Source organism: Panicum hallii, chromosome 8, assembly GCF_002211085.1.
Source record: "Panicum hallii strain FIL2 chromosome 8, PHallii_v3.1, whole genome shotgun sequence".
Lineage (NCBI taxonomy): Eukaryota > Viridiplantae > Streptophyta > Magnoliopsida > Poales > Poaceae > Panicum > Panicum hallii.
Genome location: NC_038049.1, coordinates 2,269,852 through 2,296,152, shown reverse-complemented (window position 1 = coordinate 2,296,152; position 26,301 = coordinate 2,269,852). Strand labels below are relative to the sequence as shown.

The following is a 26,301-nucleotide window of genomic DNA, read 5'->3' as shown; positions in this document are numbered from 1 at the left end:
TCCTATATTTTGGGGTTGGGTTTCCGTGTTTGTTGCCAGTGCTGTCAGCACCAGTGGTGAGTGAGATCAGGCTTTTGTTTTGCTTCCAAGTGAGGTCTTTAGTTAGGGCCGGCCTTTTCGCAAAGCGAGTGAATAAAAGGAAACGATGCAGATGACTGCAGCTGCAGGCGCTGGCGAGATCTTGGGCGCATGTCCAGAGAGAGATCCGAAAGGGACCTCGTATTCTAGACGCAGAGGCGTCCCTTTCTAGGGTTTGGTGAGCTGACAGCGACGGGGTGCGATACGAGCACTTGCTCATATTGTTGCGTGCGGAGAAGGCAAAAGGATGATCGGATGGATGGATGGATGGGCTAATTGGATGGGAGGGAGTTGAGCCCCGTACCATCTGTATTGAAACGGGTTTGAAATTGAAATCGAGCGTTTCTTTTGCTGAACTCTAGCAGGAATTCAACTGAATTTTCGGGTTGAGTGAAATGAAACTTGTGGCGTTCTGAACAGAGATGGCTACATCAACTCGAATCCTAGCATATATTGCATGCAGATTGGCTTGCTGATCGGGTAACGAACCTGACTGAACTCTCAGCATCAGCCAGGTCATGTTCCGATGCCAGCACCATCTGATCTCATCAGTCAGCTTCATCGGGAGAAGTAGAACCGATGGGTGGAACCTGAATTCCCTGCTGCGCAAGAAACGAAGGATCATGCAGTGCCAGTTGCTAGTGGAAGCAGACGTCTCCGTCAGGCTGTCAGCTCAGCTCATCCCAATGGATGGGACTATGGAGTGAGGCGTCCACTTGTCAGCTCAGTTGTTGCCTTCTTGGCTAGCGTTCCTCCATCGAGGCATGCTGCATGCAGATGCAGCGTGTGTGTATGCGCGCCCTGAATAAGTTGAATCCTTGATTCCCAAGCAAACGAAACGAATGAACGATCCAGGCTTTGTTAAGATCCCTTCAAAATTCTAACTTTTTACACTCTCTCTCCATCACATCAATTTTGGGACACATGTATGGAGCAGTAAATGTATGTAAAAAATAACTAATTGCACAGTTTAATTGTACATCACGAGACGAATTTTTTAAGCCTAATTAGTCCATGATTAGATAAAATTTGTCAAATACAAACAAAAATGCTACAGTAGCAAAAAGTGCCAAAAGTTATACAAATTTGGAATCTAAGCAGCCCCCATTCTTGGTGGCCGTCAGTGTCAGACTAGAATCTTGGCAGCATTGTGTATCGCCTGTGATCTCTTTGTACAAGCCCCCCGTGTGTCTGATCTGCTTGCTGCCTGCTGTGAACTGTATGCAGAAAGAGAACCTCTGAAATTTAACTTTAAAAAAAAAAGCAGAACCTCTGAAGTTCTGGAATTTACTGACAGCCGTGCTTTTGCTTCGCATCACCTCACCTGCTAGATCGCAGATTTGGCTGAGATTTTTCTTCCAGGAACTGACAGTAGGCCCGCCCTGGCACCAACAGTTTCAGCATCATCAGGCACAGTATCTACCAGTGGCCTAGCTAGGATTTTAAACTAGGATTGTCCAATTTACTATAAATTTTTGATACTTCAATACCTCTGCTCTTTGTAAAAAAATTATGCCTCTGCACTTTTTAATTTACCACTTCAATACTAATATAAATTCTAAAATCGAAATGAAATTAGAGGGTCTTGATTGAATTTCTAGGTGGGCCATGGCCCACACCGAGCGACGCTGCGGTAGGGCCCGGTCCGTGCGGGCACGTGCCACCCGACGACTGACTGGCTGCCGCCGCGGACCCACCCTGTGACCCTCCCTCCCGAGTTGGCCAGTCTCCGTGTCCGCGTGGCCCGCGGCCCGGGTCTCGCGCCCCGCGGCTGCGCCGGCCCCGGCCGGCTTCCCGAAACTACCCCGGGTCGGCCGCGTCGGCGCCGCGATCCCCCGGGGGCAGCGCCGTCACCTCGCGCTCCTGCCTGCCGGTGGCGGTGGGAACGCCCGCGCGCGCGCGCTCCTCCACGCGGACCGGACCGGACCCCGCCGCTGCTCCCGCGTCCCCCGTGGCGCACCGGTGCCCCGTGACACCAACACGACTCGGTTTCTTCCTTTCGCTAGCAATTAGCAAAACAAATCCTCCACGTCGACTCGGTCCCACTCCAATCTCCACCATCCATGCCGATCGGACCACATTAAACTAAGGTTAAACTAAACCTGACCAAACCCAAAACTAATGCTAAACCAGCATACGCGAGCCGCGCACGCACGCACGCACATTTTGCGGACCAGACCCCGCGGATCTGCGGATTTGCTTTCCGCGCCACCGCTACGACCGGCAGGGTGTGATTGTGATGCGAGGCACGGCCAATTATTGTGCGTCGCCATCGGGCTCCGGCGCGCGCTCCACGGGAAGAAAAATCCACAAGGTGCCCTCTCGTCACGTGCTCATGCGGGCCGGGCGGCCAGGTGTGGTTAGGATCGAGTCCCCACATGATCATGCAGCGCTGAGTCACCCTGCCACTTTCGGTTTCGGTACTGATTGCTGCGGCCTTCGGTTTTTCTCTCTTCTTTCTTTCTTTCAGGTTTAACATTTTCTTCTTCTTATTCTTCTACGTTTCGGATGCCTGAACCTAACACAATGCTCATTCTACTTTTCGCTGCTTATATTAGTCTATTACTATGAGAAATCTCTCTTTGGTCGCCAATCTCTCTCTTTAGTTTCTTCTTCTGTGTTTGTGCATGTCATCTCAGCCTAGAAATTTCACATTTATTTTTCTTTTCGATAATATTGTACTACCATGAGGAGAAAAGGTACCGTTCGTTTTTTACCTTTTCATCTTCGTTGTATTCCTCTACATAAATTATACATGCGTAATAAGACACCAGTGCACAAGCAAATGAAAGCCCGGAAAACCAGCCTGAAAAAGTACGGTTCATTTTTATTTTCCAATTCATCATGAAGGGCTCAGAGGCAATTACAGGACAGTCCAAGGGACCTCATAGCAAAACCAGCAAAGGAAAAAAATCTAAACAAAAACCGGAAACATTCCAAAACCAGAGGAATATTTGCGCCCACGAAATAGTAAAGCAGATCAGTACGATCTCGCCACTAAACTACTCCAACCGCCATGATTAGACTTCAGAGCTCGGGCTTCCGACCCCTTCTTCCCCAACCCCCAGAAACCCTTAAACTAATCACCCTCCCTAATCTCCCAAACCCCCCCACCCCCCCCCCCACACATATATACACGCCACCCTAGTCCCTCCCCATCGCCATTCCTCCACCACCACCGCATCTCCAACGCAATCTCAGTCTCACTAAGAAGGGGGGAAAAAACGTCTGCTTGAGCCGCCATGCGCCCAAGGACCCGCTGAGCAGGAGCCCCCACCCCGCCCCCGCCGTTTCGTTCCGTTCCTCCAAGATCCGCGCTTGGATTCGCCAGCCGCCGAGACCATGCCGGCCACGGACTTCCAGGGATCATCCACGCCGTCCCACTCCCACTCCTCCCCGTTCTCCTCCTTCGGGCGCTCGCTCCTCTCCCTCCGCCGCGACACCCCGGCCTCGGCGTCGGCTGCGGCGGCGATGCCGCCGCCCGGCGTGGAGCCCGAGATGGAGGAGTTCCACGGCCACATCGCCGCGCACCTCGCGGACCTGAGGTCTGCTGGCGGCGGGGAGGAGGAGTTCATGTCCATCGCGTGGATCCGGCGCCTGCTGGAGGCGTTCCTGCTGTGCCAGGAGGAGTTCCGGGTGCTGCTGGCCGAGGCGCGCCGCCGCGGGGCGCTGCCGGCGCAGGCGGAGAGGCTGGTGGCGGAGTTCGGGGAGCGCGCGGTCAAGGCGCTCGATGTTTGCAACGCGGCGCGCGACGGGATCGACCAGGCGCGCCGGTGGGAGCGCCTCGCCGGCATCGCGGCGTCCGTGCTGCTCGCGCCGGCCGAGGGGGAGATCCACGAGGGCCAGCTCCGCCGCGCGCGGAAGGCGCTCGCGGACCTCTCCGTGCTCCTCATCGACGACGCGGCCGCCGCCGCGGGGGCCGGCGGCGGGGTCGCCTCGTTCCTCGCCTCCCACCGCAACCGCTCCTTCGGCCGCGCGCGGGCGTCGCCCTCCCGCGCCGCGTCCCTCGCCTCCTCCTCGTCGTCGCCCTCCACCCACTTCCGCTCGCTCTCGTGGAGCGTGTCCCGCACGTGGTCGGCGGCGCGGCAGCTGCAAGCCATCGGGGCCGGTCTGGCCGCGCCGCGCGGGAGCGAGGCCTCGGGCCTCACCGCGCCGGCCTACGCCATGGGCTGCCTGCTCCACCTCGCCGCGTGGGCGCTCGTCGCCGCCGTCCCCTGCCCGGACCGCGGCGGCGCACTCCAGGCGAACCACCTCCCGTCCGCGCCGCCGCGCGCGGCGTTCCCCTGGGCGCCACCGCTCCTCGCGCTCCAGGAACGCCTCGCCGAGGAGGGCAAGCGCAAGGACCGGCGCAATTCGTGCGGCCTGCTCAGGGAAATCCACGCGCTGGAGAAGTGCGCGCAGAGGCTCGCCGAGGCAATCGACGCGGCCCCTGCCCCCCTCACCAGCGAGCGGGAGGCCGAGGTGCGGGATGCTGCAGCCGAGCTCGCCGCGGTGTGCGCCGCCATGAAGGAGGGGCTGGACCCGCTTGAGAGGCAGGTCCGGGAGGTCTTCCACCGCATCGTGCGCAGCCGAATGGAGGGTCTCGATTCACCGATGCTCAATGCCGATTGAGCCATCAAGTTCTTGCCTTTGGTCATGCAATGTGGTGGTGATAGGTAGCTCTCCTGTCCTTGGTTTTTCCGCTCTTGTGATCGGCTAGTAGTAAGTATAAAATGTGTATCCTTCTGTAAAGGATTAGAGAAAGGAGAAAGGAAAGGTGTCATCTTTCGGTAAAGATGATTCTTTATTCCCATGTTTTGATGCTGCATTTGGTGTAAATCTTCGCCGTTTTTGTTACTGTCACGTGTGTGCAGCTGGTTCTCTAGTAACTTGTCTTGCAAAAATATGCGAGTCACTTTGGAAATGTGACTTTCATTGACAATGCTAACAAGGAGAAAAAATGTACAAAAAAAAAACTAAATGTAGATTACTTTGTTGTTATCTTTGGATTATCATTGTATCCTATCTTGCTCGATCATTGTGGATATCTACTCTTTGTTCTATCAATACATTGTGCAAAGAAATGTGACAATGGTTGTAGCAGAAATGTGGTGATCAATTTGTGGCAAGACAGAATTTTCAGTGTCCCATATGAGCTGTTGAGCTTATGCAATGCATGATTATTGGTTGTATGTCTCAATCTGCAAATATATCTATGAGTGATATGTATTAGTGAATTGCTCATTATGCATTGATTGACTTGTGTGACATTACTATATTTATGAGTTGCAAAGAGAATATCTGAAGAATAGGATCAACTAGATGATCTTTCACATTAAATAAATTGATCTGAATGGTATAAGCATATTTCAGAATAGAGGCTACAGCCTCCTCAAGGAAAAAAGGAAAACAAGTTGCAAGATATGTTGAAGGCATTAACAATGAAAAAGAAAAGACCTGAAGGAGATAAGATGTAATGAAATTTACTCAGAAATTCTCTGCAGTTTAATCTTGCACAATTCTTGGTTCTTAGCTTCAGTGTCTCAGTGCTATGCTATTTCGGTCAGTATCTTTCCAGAGCTTTTACTTACGGCTTTGTTCTTTGTACAATGTCTGCAAACTGCAAAGAAATGCGGCCATTGGTTGTTGCAGGAATGCGACTGAGTTTCGAAAATCCGTTTTTTCATTCTTGTACATGGACTCAGTTCTGTCTCAACCTTGGTACATGTCTGAGTGGTGGATAGAGGATTACTCATGTGCATGATGAATTGATTGACTCGTGTGATATGGCTATATTTATGAGATGCAGAGACAATATCTGAAGTACAGTAACATGATTAAATATATGTAGCTTTCACATTAAATAAATTTGTGTTTAGAAGCTGCAACTTTTTCTTAAGTAAGAAAACAAGAAAGCTGGAAGATATTTTGAAGGCACTAACAATCGAGGCCATAGCATATCATTTTCCGTACTCAATGATATGACACTATTTGTGTTTATTTATGCTTATTATCCAAGTGTCAGGATCTTGCTGTTTTGGAGTGGAGCGGAAAAAAAGTGAAGTTGGAGTGATACCAAACAGGACCTTAGTCCGGGCAGTTGAAGGGCTCTTTCTTCTCCAACGTGGTGCCTGTAATTGTCAGATTGTAGCAAGATCAGGCCAAAAAGCACATGGCGCTACCGAATCAGTATTTATATTTAATCAGGTTTGGTGCCTGTACATTACATGGTGGGCTTTGGTAACTGTACTTGTTCTTAATTCTCAACTCATGATCCCTATTTAATCAGCTTTCTGACTGCAAAGTTCCTGTCACTGGTTGAGGAATGTTGCTGCAGATATAGCTGCATCTGACAAATGACAACAATGCGAAGAACAGAGGAAACATAGTTATAAGGAAAGATCTCATGATCTCTCATCGTGCTGTGAACACTGGCCTTTTACCATCCGTCTCTCCCCCCTCTGAAAGATGCAGCAGAGTGAGCTTACATCATCATCAGACGCATGATGCTTCATCAGCACTGTCATGTGCCCTCTGCAACCTCACTAACCTTTTTTCTTTTGCTAGTAGTATCAAGGGCCTGTTTAAATGACCTGTAAACGAAAAAAGGTGTAAACGCAAAATGGGGGCTGTAAAAGTTTACAAGTTTTTGCATTTACGGCTCCCACCCCGTAAACGCAAAAAAACCGTAAACGCAAAATTTTTGAAGGAATCTTGCCAATTTGAAGTACTAAATAAAGTCTATTTACAAAACTTTTTGCATGGATGTGCTGTAAATCGCGAGACGAATCTAATGAGCCTACTTAATCCATGTTTTGCAACAGTGATGCTACAGTAACCATCCGCTAATTATTGCTTAATCATGGATTAATTAGCATCATTAGATTCGTCTCGCGATTTACAGCCTATCTGTGCAAAAAGTTTTGTAAATAGACTTCATTTAGTACTTCAAATTGGCAAGATTCCGTCGCAAAAAAAATTTACGTTTAAAGGGCCCAAATGCCAAAAAAAAATACGCCGGTCCATTTAGATGCGTAAAGACAAAAACGTCGTTTTTGCAAAAATTTTTTACCTTTACGGCATGATCTAAACAGGCCCCAAGCGTTATCATTCATGGCTCTGATTTCGGCTCACCTGCCACGTGTCCCTGCTGAGAGCATGAGTGCCCTCCTTTCTCAAGAACCTGTTCACAAGAGGCAGCAGGCCAGGATGAAGAACCGGTCTCTGACTTTCTGGTTTGCATTGGCTGGGATCACCATCATTCTTCATCAGTGTCTGTATCACTCGGAAGCCTTTTCTGTGGATGGCGCTGCGTTGGCCGGATGCCGGAGCTGCTGTTCTTGTTGTTTCTGCTGCATGCAGTGGCCTGTGGTCTCCATTGCTGACCTCTCGCCTTTTCCAGCAGGTGCCGAGGTAGAAGAGGACAAGCCTCGTTGTGCAGTGGCAGTCAGGTGGAGGTGTCGGCTGCCTGCAGCTGCAGGCTCCACCTGCCGCTGCTGCTGCGCGCGCGCTTGACCCGCTGGCCCCGTTCCCACGTTGCTGGGCGTCACCGATGCGTCATGCTTGCGTCACCTCGCTTGGAGATGTGGGTCCGTTCCGTCAACCCCTCTGTTTGGGATTTGCAGATGGATTTTTCGTAGTGCGTGGGATGGCGATTGACGACACCTCGTGATTTTTGCCACATCCCAAGGAAACTATTTTTTTTCTCTTTCATGTGGCTTGTGGAGGAGAAATCTAAATCTCTATATTTTGGACGGAGGGAGTACAAGAGATGAAAATCTTTCAAAAAAGAAAGTTAAGAGATGAAAATCTTTAGTTTTCTATTTTCTGATACACAAGAACAGATACATGTTGATTCCGCGACATATATCATAAAGGATGACAGGAGGTGCACTCGGGCCTAATTGGAACTCGCATGGGCTTATTCCTGGGCCAAGCTGGACCATGACATTTTCACTGTGTACAAGCACTGTGTTTGCATAAGGTGCAGGAGTCTATTAGTGTAGGCCAAGTGCACTAAAAAAAACAAACAGTGTAGGCCAAGTTGCCATTTCCACTTTCACTTGCACGGCCTTGCCATAGTTTTTTCAGTCTATTCCTACTATACATTGTCTGGCTATCTTCTGTAGTGCACCCCAGATTATAAGATACACATGTTAGCTCATGTTTTTTTTTCAGATCCAATTTGTTACTTAATGGTCTTAATTTTTATAACCACTTCAATGTAGTCTGCATCTGTTGAGACATAATTCTACGTAGTATTAAAATTTAAAAAGATCATGTAAACCTGTTGGTATGAGTGGTTCTCTAACCAAAGTGCCTTCATTCCCTTCATGCCTTGTTGGTAGTGTTCATCATTGGTGTCCTATCTAAAATCGTTATTGCTTAAACAGCATGTCCTAGGTGAAATCTGTTAAACTTTCAGTTTACTCAGTAGATAATAATTGTGTCGTTTTTTTGTTATTGTTGTTACCTATGTGAAAAGGATATCAACATTATATGTGTCATTCATTTTTTCTCTCATTCAAAACCACTCTGACTGCAAACCCCACCCAGTACGCCGTGAGAAAACAATGAATATAATTCTGATGTATTCCATCCGTTCTAAAATATAGTTCGTTTTGGCTTTTCTAAGTTCATAAATTTTGATACGTATCTAGACGTACATTATATCTAGATGTATAGTAAATATTATAAATCTAGAAAAGCTAAAATAAACTATATTTTAGAACAGAGAGAGTAGTGTGCAAGTGTAAACCTAACCATGGCATGGCACTAGCGATGCCTCACCGGTGCGTCATGCTTGCGTCACCTTACTTGCGATGTAGGTCCCTTCTGTCAGCCCCTTCTTTAAAAATTGTTGACAATTATTATTTTCTAGAACATGGGGTAGGAGATCGCCGGAGCCTCGTGATTTTTGGCACACACCAAGGGCCCTATAGTTTTTCTTTGCCGTGGGAGGATAATCCCAAACCCCTCTTCAGATTACAAGAGGTGACAACCTTTAGTTTATTTTTTCTGCTCTTATAGAAACTGAAAATTTTGAACTCAGGCCTAACTGGATCCTGATGGGCTTATTCTTGGGCCAAGCTCGGCCGTGACTCACGGGCTGCAGCTTTTGAACTACACAATTTTCAGAACGGGAAGGAAGGAAGTCCGAGCAAAGGCTCATGGCCCACCCGAGGAATCAGGGAGACGGCCGACGCCACAGGGTACGACACGCCGACGAGCAGCTGCCAGACCGTCCACCGCCGAAAGGCTACGGGATATTTAATTATTTACCATCCGAATGGCATCTGCTCATTTATCATTCTTATTTTGGTCTGTATGTTTTCATCATCCATGTTCAATTGAAGCTAATAAATTGCCAATTTGCCGACATAACGTGCCAAGTCACTAGACCAGCATGGAAGGAGCACGTGAAAAGACCCCCTCCTTATCTTTTTACCCCGCCGACGCCTGACCCTCCTCCTAGTTACTCCCTTCTCCACCGCCGCGTTGACCCCTCCCTCCCCCGAGCTCCATCCCCTCTCCTCCCCCGAGCTCCGCCACCGCCCGATGATGTCTCTAGTGGGAGAGTCCTCCGCATCCTGCAGGAGCAGGTCGAAGATGCAGGACATCCCCGTCGGAATGGAGACGGGCTTGCTGTTGGTCCTATGCCCCGAGTGCAAGATGGCTCGGGTGATCGAGCATCATTCGAGGAAGGAGACCGAGAATATTGGCTGGGTGTTCTTCAAATGCCTGAGGGATAATGGACCGGTGAGTTCTTGTTTCTTCGATATGACCTCGGCATTTGGATTCATTTGGAGCTAGGGTTTTGAACGCTGTGTTTCTTTGAACAGGTGGCACCAAGATGTCAGTACTATAGGTTTCAAAGGAACTATTTGGATGATTTACTGGAGGATAAGTATGTTCAGTTTTTGATGCCAAAAACGATGGGGAGGATGAGCAAGAAGTGCAGAGCAGCGAGGAAGCTTCAAATCTTGGTGCCATATTGCTAAGCAAAAAAATAGATGCAAGAAGGGAGAATCTGGCCAGGGTTGTGAGGCTGTTGATATTGTTGGTTGTAGCTTTAGGTGCTTTGTTTGTTGGTTATGTGCTGAAGTAGATGAAGGTTAGACCTGTTTGTAGCTTTTGCCCTTTTGCTGGAGGCTAAGTGGTCTGTGCTAGGTAGCTGATAGCTTATAAGATGAGCTCTCATAGATGAGCTCCTGATGTGATAGCTTTTGCCCTTTACCTGGAGTGTTAGTTTAATGCATGAGCTTATGATAGCTCTTAGATGAGCTTGTATTTTAAGTATGTAATTGAATGTTGTTAATGATAAATGCAGAACTATCTTTTACTTGGACTTATAAGCTCAAATAAAGGTTGCATCACGTTATGTTCCTAGCATCATGACAGGATAAAACCTGGACAGTTGTCCATGGCCCTTACATCAGTTATCACTGGGTATCCTACATCACATTGTTTCTCGACAGAATGAACCTAACCGTTACATCCTCACAAAATGAATCTGGCCAAGACTTCATGAGAAAATAAACCTGACCAAAATATCAGTACAAAATAAACTTGGCCATCACATTTGACATCTTCATGGCTGCTCGGACTTCTGTGGTGAAGCCTTCTTAACCTTGGAGACTAGCTGCTTCTTTCTTGTGTCATCTTCTTTGGAACTTGGACCTCTAAAGATATTGGAACCTGGAACTCTATTATCTGGAGATCAGCTGGTGCTTCTAATGCAAGTCTCCTGAATAATTAGACATCATTAGTATGTTTGCATGTCTTTTTTAGCAGGAAAAGTAAGAAACAAGTTAATACCTCTTATCTGTTGTTGGTCCACCTGGTTCCACAGATGCTGCTGCTCTAGTCCTTGGAGTCCTAGGACTTGTCCCTACAAACTGAACTTCATCATCTTTATCAGCTGCCTTCTTAGCCTTCTTTTTTGCAGGTTTTGCTACAGACTTAGCTTTCTTTCTTGCAGGTTTAGCTTCAGCTGCAGGTTCAGCCTTCTTTGTTCCAGGTTTTGCTGCAGACTTCTTAGTCCTCTTCCTTTTCTTAGTGCCAGTTAGAGCACATCTCCAGTTGCCTTTTCTGTGCTCTTTCTCTCCACAACCATCACATTTCACCTGCCTGGTAGCCTTACCTGTCCTTTTCAAACATGAAGGTATTTTGTTTTTCCTCTTTCTATCAACTCCTCTCTTCTTTGCAATTGGTGGATATAGCTTGAAGTCCTTCTGCACTTCTGGCCATTGGCTCCTGTCTGTAATGTTTGGCCATCCAAGTTCATATGCTTGTCTTAGCCTTTGCAAAGAATATGCCATGTCTACATATTTGTCATGTTCAGGTTGCCTTTCACTGGTGATAACGGCCAAAGCATGAGGGCAAGGTTTACATGTAACTTGCCATTCCCTATAGATGCAATTCTATTCATTGTAGTAAACAACATGCCTTCAACTTCCTCATCTTTGTAGATCTCAGTCACCTTAGCGTGATCTGGCAGACCTTTGGTGACCTTCAAGTGACCTAATCCTTTTGAAGCAGTATTCAACTCATGTATGACAGCTGGTAGGATCACTCGATGCAGAGCTATAGAAATCCTTCTTCTCCTCTCAAACATGACCACACCCTTCTCTCTTGTAGCATCTACCATATAATGAAGCGGCAGGTCTTTGAATTCCTTTATCCAAGCATTCCAACATTCAGCCAAATTGTTGTTAATGTAGTCACATTTGATATTAGTTGAGAACTTAGACCTGGCCCATAATAGTTTGTGATGCTCTTGAAGCCATTTCTCCACTCCAGGGCTGGCTACAAGCATGTTGTCTAGAAAATATTTGTGCTCGATAGGTGAGTATACCCTGGTTGCAGGCCACATGTTTGCAGCATAGACATCTCCACACTTCCTTTGTTCTGCCCATGGAAAAACTTGCTTGACCGCAACTTCTAAGCCCTTACAAGAATACGTACATATGGCCAATCTTAGAAGAATCCCTATAGCCTTTCCTAACCGCTCCACGAACCAAATCCAGTTGTCCTTGGTCTCTGAGTCAAAAAACCCAAATGCTACAAGCAACATCCAGTTGTGGCCATCTAGTGCTAGTGCTGCAGGCATGTGACCATTCCATTGATCATTCCATGCAGTGGAATCTATACTAATGTATGGCCTGCAGCCCCCTAAAAATCCTTCTATACTACCTCTAAAAGCACAAAAGAATCTGCAGAAGTGAAGCTGATCTCCATTTATTACTATGTGAATCTCAACAACACTATTAGGAGACCTCAATTCAATCTCTGCCTTGAACCTGTACAACCAATCAGATGAATCATCCCATTTACTAAATAATTTATCAGCTGCCCTCTGTCTCCCATACCATACTGTCATATAATTAATCTTTATTTTGTACTTGTCCTCCAGTATCTCCTGTACATACTTGGCTCTCATACCAGACTTTCTCTTTTAACAATGGAATGGCCCTCTCAGCGTGGGTAACATTAGCTTAGATATTGCTAAAACACATGATAATAAGTTAGTAAATACATACGCTAGTTAGCAAATGTACCCTCTCACAACCATCAGCTTGGGTCCTATCTCTAATTATCCATAGACAACCGGCTGCCTTGCAGAAAACCCTGAACCTTTTTTTGTCGGATTTTTCTATCCCAAGTTCAAACTCATTAACTATAGCAAGCTGTCTAACTGCCAATCTGAAATCACCCATACTAGGATAAACTGTCCCAACCCTCATATCTGGATTGTCTCTGTTCCAATCCAGTAGTGGCTGTGATGGCTCATTGTCATTAACATTGATGCCTGCCTCATTCATATCTTCCTGCAGTTCTGGAGGGATGACTGGAATGGAAGCTGCTTTAGCTACTTCTTCTGCTCTCTCATCTGCTGCTTTGAAACCCATAGCTTCAAACCCTATGTCTTCATCAACTAGAGCATGAGCTTCACCATCTTGGGCATCATCAGGGGTGATTGTCAGAGTACTTCAATCCACAACAAACTCTGCCTCCAAAAACTCATCTTAGGATGTGAATGTGTCACTTGTACTTTGCACTTTCTGCATATTGAGGAACATCTACTACACTTGTCACACCAGAGGTGCCTCCTGACCTAGTACTACCGTGCATATACTGGTAGCCTGTCTTATCAACTACTTCAACCACAAGATTAGCCACTCTCTCCCCCATTCTAGATAGAATCATCTTCTCAAAGTGTTTATTTTTCCTAATCCTCCATTCAGCAGCACTATCAATATCCACATACCACACTGAAAGAGTTTGACTGGGACCCCAGATTATCTTACTGCTCATATCAGCCATAAAATTCTCAAAATTATAGCCGCTATTCAAGTCAATCCACAAATCATGCCACTGCTCTTTCATGTCTAACAAATCATATTCCAGATTTGCCTTAAATTTTTCGCTCTTAGCAACTAGTCTAAAGATATTGCTAGGATCAATCCTGGCACAATCATGAACATAAAAAAATATGCAGTTAAAAATCACCGCAAAACCTTAGCAACTATACTTCACATACGTAGCACCAGCATACAGGGATGAACAACAAACTTACTAAGAAGGACAACCACTAGGTTCCATCCTTGAGCGCTCCAACCACCAATCCTACCAACCTCTCCTACCCCCATTCAAAACAAAACTAATTTAGATCCAGATTCTAGCTGAGCAGATCTCTCCATACTCCAAGAATGAAATGAAGGAAGGTAGGTACAAATCTTATCTTAGCTGCTCAGACTCAGATGCAGGTGGACGCACCGCCAGGCATCCGCCACCGACGTGGCCGAGGACATCTAGAGTTCCATAGAGCTCGGGGGAGGGAGGGTGTCAGACCCGGGGCCACGGGACTGTGTACATAACGTAGTTTAAAGAGGTTTAAGAGATTAAGTCCGTCTTATCTCTTATTTATCTCGTTTATCTCTTATTTATCCCGTTTAAGTAGGAGATAAGGCTAACCGATACAGAAGGAATCTACTCGAGATATGTTCTGGTACGATTCCTTGGCTGGTGTTGGTTAGGATCCTTGTAATCCTGACCTCCCGGATATATAAGCGAGGGCAGGGACCCCTCTCAAAAGAAGATCCCGAGATCATTCAACACCAAAGGCAATACGAAGCACTACACAGGACGTAGGGTATTACCCACCTCGCGGCCCGAACCTGTTTAAGTTTTGTATTCCTTGCATCTTCGAGTTCCTGATCTCGGCGTCTCCTCACCTAAAACTTACCACCTTGGGTATATCCCTCGGTGGGCAGCCGGTAAAACACCGACCGCTGGCGCGCCAGGTAGGGGTGCGCGTCGAAGATCCACCGGTGAGCTCGATGGCATTTTTTCAATTCTCCAGGTCAGTTCTCTCTCAGGGCACGACATTCGTTTTTGGCTCGTGGGTCTGCATTGCAGATGGTGCGGGCAATTTCTGTCGTTTCCTCATCGACATGAAGCCAAAGACTCCCGCGGCGGGTCCTCGCAGCGACCTTGACAAGTTCGTCGATGATCTCGATGACTTGTCAATCTATGCTTCCGTTGCAAAGATCGGGGTGGAGTCTGCTCCCGGCGCGACTTCATCCGGCGCTGCGACAACTTCCTTTGGGTTGGACTCATTTCAATATAAGGATTCGCGTAACCGATCCCGACTCGGTTCACATAATTTGGCCACTGATCTTCAGGAGGCTGTAACACCCTAATTTTGCAAAGTACAAAAATAAATTGAATGGCATGATAGGTTAAAGGGGTTACATGATTTTTGATAAGCAATTTTCTTAAAGTATAAAATAAATGTAAGGGAAAATATATGTCATGCGCATTCATGCTCTTTGCATTGTTTCCTTGGTTGTAGTTCATTTGGATTTAAGTTTGAATTCAATTTCTTGATTCAAATTCCAAAAGCAATTGTTCTTCTTTTTTTTTCCTCTCCCTCTCTTCTCCTTTGGGCCCAGCCCAGCCAGCCCCTCAGCCTCCCTCCTTTCCCTTCTTTCCCCTGCGCACGCGGCCCGCTTCCCCTGGCAGGCCCAGCCGCGGCCCTTATCCTTCCTTCTCTCTTCCCTCGCGCAGGCCGCCAACCCCCCCGGCCCAACTCGCTCTCTCCCCCCGCGGCCTCACTCCCTTCTCCTCTCTCTCTGGCGCTGACAGGGGGACCCCGCCTATCAGGCCCTTCCCCTCCCCCGCGTCCGAGCCAGACCGAGCTCGAGTTCGAGTCGATCCGCCTCCTCCGCGCCGTCTCCGCCTCGGGCCCGCACGCCCAGGCGCCCCGCGACCGCCCCTATTTAAGCGCCGCCAACCCCCGCCAGCTCTAAACCCTAGCCGCCACCCACCGCACGCTCTAAACCCTAGTCGCCGCCGCCGTTTTGCCGTCCCCGCTTCGGGCCGCCACCGCACCGCCGATCCGCCGCCGCCCGCCGACGTTTGACCGCCCCCGGAGCATCACGAGGTGGTGAGGATGCCCGGCCGCCGTCTTCCCCCTCTTCCCCCGCTCCTCCCGTGCACGCCCGGCGCACACCGAAGCTCGCCGCCGCCCCTCGTTGTCACACCCGGTTTTAAGAACAAAACCGAATGCATAACTATATGTATGCCAGGATCAAGTTCCATACATATAGTGACTTCATCAGTGAATAATCAGCAACAGTATCACGAAAAGAGAATTTAAACACTATAAAGATTATCAGAGTTATACAGCTTATCCTGGAAACGGAGACTTCAAACTTCACAGGCAATCGACCGGGGGTTGCGCAGGCCTAGGACTCAGCATCATCTTCAAAAGACTTCAGATCACTTTCTTCTCTGAGCAGCAATTATAACAAGCGTGAGTACACTTATGGTTGGTACTCAGCAAGTGTTGGGAATTATATGATATGAAGGCCAAAATCAAGGAAAGGCTGACTGGCTTACTGCGATAAGCAATTTTAGTTGGTCAAGTTTTATTAGCACCTGATTACTAAGGTATAAGTTCATACCAAAACCCACATTAAAAGAGAGAGAAGAGATATAGCATAGGCATAACCACAACCATATACATGGTCCACGATTTAATTCATCTTCAAGTTCAATTATCATGTGAGGGTCCAAGCCGCTCTTAACCGTGAGCACGGCTGATATATCAGTTTTCACTCTGCAGAGGTTGTACACTTTACCCACAATTCGTGTCTCCCGATTTGCCCGAGGTAGCTAGCCTCTTAAACACTTCCGAGGTGAGTGGCAAGGGATTCACTACGAGGCCTTTACAAAGATTCCCCAACTTATGATAATCCGCTAAGGTTTCAGGCCGCAGTGGTCATAACCCTCCCTAATGAGGAAATGCCTTAGCCAAGGACCACATATATCAATATGCCTCAAGAGGACCGGGCTATACCCCATCAACGCACTCCCCTCTTGCCCTTTCGGTAAGATCATCACAAGCTAGAGTTTCTAATTAATTAGCCAAGACCAGAGCCATATAGTATTGTGGTTGCACTGTTTTCCTGGGTGGTTCTCCATGTTCCGATTAAAACGTATAATCTTGTGATTAACATCACCAAAAGCATGAACATGGATAAAACAGGTGAAACATCATCATTGTTCTCATCATGATTATATATTATTCCCAAACCATAACCAGTTGAAGCAACTAAGCAATAGCTACCCAACAATAAAGATAAAACCCAGGTTGACAAGGAATGATCATAAAGACTAGGCATATCCTTAATTAGGATCCATCAAAATTAGGACACATGCATGCATAAAGAAAAAGTTGTATTTATTGTGATTGTTAGGATAAAAGTATGATCAAGGAAACACTTGCCTTTCTTTTAGAGAATAGCTGCTCAGAGTCTTCAATTCTTGTTCTTGAATCTCTAAATCTTCAAAGCTCTTCGATCGCACTCCTTCTAACGTCACACAAGCAACGGGCCCAAAACATACAAGCAAGCAAACAAGCAAGAACGACTAAGAACAGATACAACAAACAAAAGGAAAGCTTTAAAAGAGCGAACTAAAGGATAAAGCTTGATGCTACGGTCACGAGAAAGAAAGAAACACGGAAAACGGAACTAGGATTGAAAAGATACAGCTATCGGGAGATTTATGTTATAAAAGAAATAAAGAACTATAGGCTTTCATTTATTTTAATTTAGAAAACCAATGTAAAAGATATTCAAAAGAGAATATCCCTAATTATAATTAACTCATATTATATTTGCATTTATAAAGATGAAATAGAACTTAGTCAAATTTTATATACAATTCTCTATGTATAAATTACACTATTTACATAATTACTTAGAAAAGAAAACTTGTGAGAACATCTAAACGCATAACTTTATGATTCGAGTTGAACTATATAAATTAAATTACAAACACATTTAAGTTGATATTAATCAATTAACATTAATTATGAAAACCGGAGAAAAGACTTAATTGGATTTTATTTCGGAAAACTAGATGAGAGGATATTATTCAAATTAAATTGATATTGAATTTTAAAAACAGGAATTACGGCACAACAACGCTACTAAACGATAGCTTAGGATTTTAGAAGACTAACGCAAAAAGAACGGATCAAAACGGATCTAAAACGCGGAAACTACGCATAAAACAGCGCTGCAGGGACCTATACGCAATTAACTATAGACTTTAAGGGTTAGCTGAAAAGAAATACAAGACACAGAAAATAGTGCTTGCAAAACATGAAAAGATTAGGGTTAGATCTGAAAAATTCCATGGTGGGGCTGGATTGAAAAGATGGAAAAGATATAGGGGGTTTCCTACAAATTTTGCAAGACACAGGAATTTTCACGGTAATTACAGAACCTTCCAGGGACCTAATCTGAAAAAGCTCAAAATCACGCAGCAATGGTGGCGGCGGGTACTGTAGCTCGAATTCCCGTTGATTTAGGGCACGAGAGCTCGCGGGAAGCGGGGCAAATGAAAGAGGACGACGAGGGGATTCCGTTCCATACCTAACTTACCACGGGGACGCATCGTAGAGATCGAATTTTGCGAAGGAAGTTGCGGTGGCTGTTCTGTTTCGTTTCTGGCTGCTGTCTCTGTGTGTGCGGCCTGCAGGGGGTGAGAGCGGGGCTGTAGGGCAGGCGGTGCAGGGGGGGAAGGGACGTATAGGAGCTCTGGCCGGTGGTACAGGAGACAACAGGGGCAGGAGACCATAGGCGGCAGCAGGAAAATCACAGGGGCACGGCGACGTGTAGCGCTGGCTGCGCAGACGGGACGGCGGCGCCCGTGCACGACTGTTGCGGCTCCCAGGTCTGGGCACGGGGGAAGGAAAAGGGCTGGGCGCAGGCGTGTGCCCAGCCCCCAGGCGCCCAGGTCCCTGACTGCAACCATCGCGCCCTCCTGCTCCTCCACCAGAACATCGCCGAGCCCTTGCTGCACACAAGCGACGCCACCGCGACGCACCTGCCCAGGCCCTTCCTGATCTTCTCCTCCAGGTGCCCTGCGCCCAGCCCTTTTCCTTCCCCCGTGCCCAGACCTGGGAGCCGCAACAGTCGTGCACGGGCGCCGCCGTCCCGTCTGCGCAGCCAGCGCTACACGTCGCCGTGCCCCTGTGATTTTCCTGCTGCCGCCTATGGTCTCCTGCCCCTGTTGTCTCCTGTACCACCGGCCAGAGCTCCTATACGTCCCTTCCCCCCCTGCACCGCCTGCCCTACAGCCCCGCTCTCACCCCCTGCAGGCCGCACACACAGAGACAGCAGCCAGAAACGAAACAGAACAGCCACCGCAACTTCCTTCGCAAAATTCGATCTCTACGATGCGTCCCCGTGGTAAGTTAGGTATGGAACGGAATCCCCTCGTCGTCCTCTTTCATTTGCCCCGCTTCCCGCGAGCTCTCGTGCCCTAAATCAACGGGAATTCGAGCTACAGTACCCGCCGCCACCATTGCTGCGTGATTTTGAGCTTTTTCAGATTAGGTCCCTGGAAGGTTCTGTAATTACCGTGAAAATTCCTGTGTCTTGCAAAATTTGTAGGAAACCCCCTATATCTTTTCCATCTTTTCAATCCAGCCCCACCATGGAATTTTTCAGATCTAACCCTAATCTTTTCATGTTTTGCAAGCACTATTTTCTGTGTCTTGTATTTCTTTTCAGCTAACCCTTAAAGTCTATAGTTAATTGCGTATAGGTCCCTGCAGCGCTGTTTTATGCGTAGTTTCCGCGTTTTAGATCCGTTTTGATCCGTTCTTTTTGCGTTAGTCTTCTAAAATCCTAAGCTATCGTTTAGTAGCGTTGTTGTGCCGTAATTCCTGTTTTTAAAATTCAATATCAATTTAATTTGAATAATATCCTCTCATCTAGTTTTCCGAAATAAAATCCAATTAAGTCTTTTCTCCGGTTTTCATAATTAATGTTAATTGATTAATATCAACTTAAATGTGTTTGTAATTTAATTTATATAGTTCAACTCGAATCATAAAGTTATGCGTTTAGATGTTCTCACAAGTTTTCTTTTCTAAGTAATTATGTAAATAGTGTAATTTATACATAGAGAATTGTATATAAAATTTGACTAAGTTCTATTTCATCTTTATAAATGCAAATATAATATGAGTTAATTATAATTAGGGATATTCTCTTTTGAATATCTTTTACATTGGTTTTCTAAATTAAAATAAATGAAAGCCTATAGTTCTTTATTTCTTTTATAACATAAATCTCCCGATAGCTGTATCTTTTCAATCCTAGTTCCGTTTTCCGTGTTTCTTTCTTTCTCGTGACCGTAGCATCAAGCTTTATCCTTTAGTTCGCTCTTTTAAAGCTTTCCTTTTGTTTGTTGTATCTGTTCTTAGTCGTTCTTGCTTGTTTGCTTGCTTGTATGTTTTGGGCCCGTTGCTTGTGTGACGTTAGAAGGAGTGCGATCGAAGAGCTTTGAAGATTTAGAGATTCAAGAACAAGAATTGAAGACTCTGAGCAGCTATTCTCTAAAAGAAAGGCAAGTGTTTCCTTGATCATACTTTTATCCTAACAATCACAATAAATACAACTTTTTCTTTATGCATGCATGTGTCCTAATTTTGATGGATCCTAATTAAGGATATGCCTAGTCTTTATGATCATTCCTTGTCAACCTGGGTTTTATCTTTATTGTTGGGTAGCTATTGCTTAGTTGCTTCAACTGGTTATGGTTTGGGAATAATATATAATCATGATGAGAACAATGATGATGTTTCACCTGTTTTATCCATGTTCATGCTTTTGGTGATGTTAATCACAAGATTATACGTTTTAATCGGAACATGGAGAACCACCCAGGAAAACAGTGCAACCACAATACTATATGGCTCTGGTCTTGGCTAATTAATTAGAAACTCTAGCTTGTGATGATCTTACCGAAAGGGCAAGAGGGGAGTGCGTTGATGGGGTATAGCCCGGTCCTCTTGAGGCATATTGATATATGTGGTCCTTGGCTAAGGCATTTCCTCATTAGGGAGGGTTATGACCACTGCGGCCTGAAACCTTAGCGGATTATCATAAGTTGGGGAATCTTTGTAAAGGCCTCGTAGTGAATCCCTTGCCACTCACCTCGGAAGTGTTTAAGAGGCTAGCTACCTCGGGCAAATCGGGAGACACGAATTGTGGGTAAAGTGTACAACCTCTGCAGAGTGAAAACTGATATATCAGCCGTGCTCACGGTTAAGAGCGGCTTGGACCCTCACATGATAATTGAACTTGAAGATGAATTAAATCGTGGACCATGTATATGGTTGTGGTTATGCCTATGCTATATCTCTTCTCTCTCTTTTAATGTGGGTTTTGGTATGAACTTATACCTTAGTAATCAGGTGCTAATAAAACTTGACCAACTAAAATTGCTTATCGCAGTAAGCCAGTCAGCCTTTCCTTGATTTTGGCCTTCATATCATATAATTCCCAACACTTGCTGAGTACCAACCATAAGTGTACTCACGCTTGTTATAATTGCTGCTCAGAGAAGAAAGTGATCTGAAGTCTTTTGAAGATGATGCTGAGTCCTAGGCCTGCGCAACCCCCGGTCGATTGCCTGTGAAGTTTGAAGTCTCCGTTTCCAGGATAAGCTGTATAACTCTGATAATCTTTATAGTGTTTAAATTCTCTTTTCGTGATACTGTTGCTGATTATTCACTGATGAAGTCACTATATGTATGGAACTTGATCCTGGCATACATATAGTTATGCATTCGGTTTTGTTCTTAAAACCGGGTGTGACAGAGGTGGTATCAGAGCTGTGTCGACCGTAGGACGCCAGCCTAGATAGCAATGGTCGTTTTCTAAGATCTATTTTGACCTAAAAGTCATATTTTACCATATCCTTGACACTCTTGTTGTTTATTCCTCATCCTTCTTCATTTATCTCATCCTTGATGCTGCTTTTATCTAACTCTGTATTCTTTTCTTTTATTCCTCATTTCCATTGCGAAAAGGGCTGGGCGCAGGGCACCTGGAGGAGAAGATCAGGAAGGGCCTGGGCAGGTGCGTCGCGGTGGCGTCGCTTGTGTGCAGCAAGGGCTCGGCGATGTTCTGGTGGAGGAGCAGGAGGGCGCGATGGTTGCAGTCAGGGACCTGGGCGCCTGGGGGCTGGGCACACGGCGGGCAGGAATGCGAGGAGGAAGGCGCACTGCAGGGGCACGGCGGCGGCTGTGCAGAGACGAACGGAGGAGGAGGATGCGTGGGGCAGCAGGGCAGACCTGGAGAGATCGGCCTTGCGAGCAGATGGTCGTGTGGCGGCAGGGAAAACAGGAGCAGAGAAGATGCGGCCTAGGTTACGCGAGAATTTATATGGCATGCAGGAGTCGACGCAGGGGAGAAAATTAGGGCCGGCTACCGGGGAACAGGTGGTGCAAGACGCATTTAAATAGGCCTGAAAATTCCCTTGTCTTCTATTCCAAGTGGATTTATTTTTTTTCTCCTCTCCTCTTGTTACAAACGCTAGACTGTCCGACCCTGTACCCCAAAGAATGGAAGTAGCAGTCTACTACAAGAAGTCAAGCTAGAGCAACTGAAGACTACACTGGACTCATAGGCGTTACACTCAAGAAGTCAATGTTCTGCCAGACAAGCTGAGAGAGATGCTTAACTCAAGAATGCTGAAGCTTTAGGATATGACCCATACTTAAGAGGTTTCCCTTTTCAATTGTAAAACGTTAGTTTCGGTTGTTTGATAGTTTGTTTTGGTGTGCTTGTAATGCTTGTTGTTTGCTCTTGACTGCTTAGACTCCTTGTCCTTGCTTGTTGATGCGTTGTCAGTCTTGTGCCTGCAATGACATCATTTCTCCTTTTGTTTCCTCAACCACGATATCCTCACGTTCCAAAGCATAAGCCAGCAGAAAAGACCCAAACCCAAATTCCATCTTTTTGTCTCGATACCCATCTTGTCATGTCATTTTTCTCCTTGTCAGAAGCTCTTTTGCCTGATCTCTCCTTTCTACCTCTAGACTTTACAAATCTCTCGCCAATGACGTCTTCTTGCTCCTTAGCGAAAGTTAGCACAGAAGACCCAAATCCATTTTCTCTCTTTCTTGATACCCATCTTGTTACCTTGTCGCCTCCTTTCAACCACAAGATTTTGTAATCTCTCATCAACCCCATCTGCTTGGAAGCACGTGGAAAAGATCCAATCATCTTCCCTCATTTTCTTGCTATCCATCCTACCATCTGGCCTTACCCCCTTATAAAAAAAAGAGGCTCTATGTTCTATCTCCCCTTCCAATCACCAGCCCTTGTGAATCTCTCGCAACGCCTTCTGCTCAATCCAACTGAAAGCAAGTGAAGATCCAAATCCAAATTCTCTCCTTTCTCGATACCCGCCTTGAAATCTTGTTGTCTTCTTGATGAAATCTTTTTGCCCTAGCTCTCATCTTTGTCACTAGCCCTTGCGAATCTCGGGACGAGATTCTGTTTAAGGGGGGTAGTTCTGTCACACCCTAAAATATTCAATTTTAGGATGTGACTATCTTTTGCAATATGTTCATCTATCAATAGAATTTTTTTGAGAATTTTAAAGATTTTTCTGGCAATTATTCTATTTATCTGAGAGCTAGATCCATTTATTTTATTATTTGGAAAGCTCTAAAATTCTTTTTCATGAGTCCCAAATATTTTATTTGGAATCCTCGTGACCCAAATTACCTCCCGAGTTTTCCTCGGAAATTTTTGGGATTCTTCCGGATATATTTTTCGTGGTTTGAAATATTTATCTTGACTTTTCTAGATTTATTTTGAACTTAAAAATATGTTCTGGAAAATATTTCTATTTTTTTTTCATTTTCATCGCAGTCAGACCGAGCCGTATCTTTGTTGTATATCCTTTTAACCTTATCCTCTCCGAATCATTAAGAAGTTCTATCAAGCTCCCGATCATCTAACCATTTTTTCCCAATCAAGTCATGCTCGAAAACGACGCCTCGTGGCTCGTCTTCAGTATTTTTCCGATGATGTTCGATCACCGTCAGCTCCAACGACTCGGCCTGATCCTTTCCTTCTCTTTTCCGCGCTCTCGAATAACTCGTTCATGTTCAATCAGCTCAGTCAGCTCGTTTTCGTATTCACCACTCACCCGATCATGTTTCGGCTCATAAACGAACTCACTTGGCCCTTCTCGTTTCCTCTTTCTGTTACCTCTTCTATCCTCTCGTTGCTCGCTAAATTGTGGGACCCGCTGGTCGGTCCAATCCCGTCTCCCGTGAGCAATCCGGACTCAAGAACAAGTCCCAGCCTGATGCGTCGCCGCGTCCTTATCCTCGTTCGAGTCGGAGCCCAGCACAATATCTCCAGGCCTATTTAAATGCGTCTTGCACCACCTGTTCCCCGGTAGCCGGCCCTAATTTTCTCCCCTGCGTCGACTCCTGCATGCCATATAAATTCTCGCGTAACCTAGGCCGCATCTTCTCTGCTCCTGTTTTCCCTGCCGCCACACGACCATCTGCTCGCAAGGCCGATCTCTCCAGGTCTGCCCTGCTGCCCCACGCATCCTCCTCCTCCGTTCGTCTCTGCACAGCCGCCGCCGTGCCCCTGCAGTGCGCCTTCCTCCTCGCATTCCTGCCCGCCGTGTGCCCAGCCCCCAGGCGCCCAGGTCCCTGACTGCAACCATCGCGCCCTCCTGCTCCTCCACCAGAACATCGCCGAGCCCTTGCTGCACACAAGCGACGCCACCGCGACGCACCTGCCCAGGCCCTTCCTGATCTTCTCCTCCAGGTGCCCTGCGCCCAGCCCTTTTCCTTCCCCCGTGCCCAGACCTGGGAGCCGCAACAGTCGTGACAACAGGGGCAGGAGACCATAGGCGGCAGCAGGAAAATCACAGGGGCACGGCGACGTGTAGCGCTGGCTGCGCAGACGGGACGGCGGCGCCCGTGCACGACTGTTGCGGCTCCCAGGTCTGGGCACGGGGGAAGGAAAAGGGCTGGGCGCAGGGCACCTGGAGGAGAAGATCAGGAAGGGCCTGGGCAGGTGCGTCGCGGTGGCGTCGCTTGTGTGCAGCAAGGGCTCGGCGATGTTCTGGTGGAGGAGCAGGAGGGCGCGATGGTTGCAGTCAGGGACCTGGGCGCCTGGGGGCTGGGCACACGGCGGGCAGGAATGCGAGGAGGAAGGCGCACTGCAGGGGCACGGCGGCGGCTGTGCAGAGACGAACGGAGGAGGAGGATGCGTGGGGCAGCAGGGCAGACCTGGAGAGATCGGCCTTGCGAGCAGATGGTCGTGTGGCGGCAGGGAAAACAGGAGCAGAGAAGATGCGGCCTAGGTTACGCGAGAATTTATATGGCATGCAGGAGTCGACGCAGGGGAGAAAATTAGGGCCGGCTACCGGGGAACAGGTGGTGCAAGACGCATTTAAATAGGCCTGGAGATATTGTGCTGGGCTCCGACTCGAACGAGGATAAGGACGCGGCGACGCATCAGGCTGGGACTTGTTCTTGAGTCCGGATTGCTCACGGGAGACGGGATTGGACCGACCAGCGGGTCCCACAATTTAGCGAGCAACGAGAGGATAGAAGAGGTAACAGAAAGAGGAAACGAGAAGGGCCAAGTGAGTTCGTTTATGAGCCGAAACATGATCGGGTGAGTGGTGAATACGAAAACGAGCTGACTGAGCTGATTGAACATGAACGAGTTATTCGAGAGCGCGGAAAAGAGAAGGAAAGGATCAGGCCGAGTCGTTGGAGCTGACGGTGATCGAACATCATCGGAAAAATACTGAAGACGAGCCACGAGGCGTCGTTTTCGAGCATGACTTGATTGGGAAAAAATGGTTAGATGATCGGGAGCTTGATAGAACTTCTTAATGATTCGGAGAGGATAAGGTTAAAAGGATATACAACAAAGATACGGCTCGGTCTGACTGCGATGAAAATGAAAAAAAAATAGAAATATTTTCCAGAACATATTTTTAAGTTCAAAATAAATCTAGAAAAGTCAAGATAAATATTTCAAACCACGAAAAATATATCCGGAAGAATCCCAAAAATTTCCGAGGAAAACTCGGGAGGTAATTTGGGTCACGAGGATTCCAAATAAAATATTTGGGACTCATGAAAAAGAATTTTAGAGCTTTCCAAATAATAAAATAAATGGATCTAGCTCTCAGATAAATAGAATAATTGCCAGAAAAATCTTTAAAATTCTCAAAAAAATTCTATTGATAGATGAACATATTGCAAAAGATAGTCACATCCTAAAATTGAATATTTTAGGGTGTGACACTCGTCGCCGGCCGTCGCCTACGGCCGTCGCCTCTCCTTCTCTACCCCCTAAATCAGTTCCCCTCATTCCTCTCTCTCTCCTCGACCAAATCCCGTCCCGAATGGTCGCCGGAGACGCGAGATCGCGTATCTCCGGCGAGTCTCCGCCGCTCGGGTCGCCGCCGGCGACCCCCCTCCGCCGCTCGAGCCCGCTCGCCCCCTCTGGCTGTTGGATCTTGATCCAACCGCCCAGGTCCGCTTAGCCGCGAGTCAAAACCGAACGGGTACCGGTCAACCGTGCCGTTTTTGCAGATGAGCCCTTAAGTTTCCCCGAAATCAACCCGCCGTCCTTTCCAGCTCAAAAGTATTCGCGTTTAGGTCCTATTTCTTCTGTTTAGGCCCCTGAGGTTTTTCAAAATCGAACCCGCCGTCCAATATCCCTAGATTTTGCGTTCTAACCCCTCTGTTTAGGGTTTAATTACGATCTAGCCCCTGGTTTCTCTGTTTTAGGTCCTTTTAGATCCAAATCTTCGCAGATAAGCCCCTGGAACCCCGTTTTAGCCCTAACTTCTCCGTTTTACCTCCGATTTCAG

General features: G+C 47.0%; 1 protein-coding gene across 1 annotated transcript; it reads left to right on the top strand.

The window, feature by feature from the left end:
* The first annotated feature begins 3,225 nt into the window (after positions 1-3,225).
* LOC112901906 lies at positions 3,226-5,069 on the top strand. The gene has a single exon (XM_025970770.1). The coding sequence runs from the start codon at positions 3,421-3,423 to the stop codon at positions 4,687-4,689; it is 1,269 nt and encodes a 422-aa protein (XP_025826555.1). The 5' UTR covers positions 3,226-3,420; the 3' UTR covers positions 4,690-5,069.
* Positions 5,070-26,301: the final 21,232 nt, after the last annotated feature.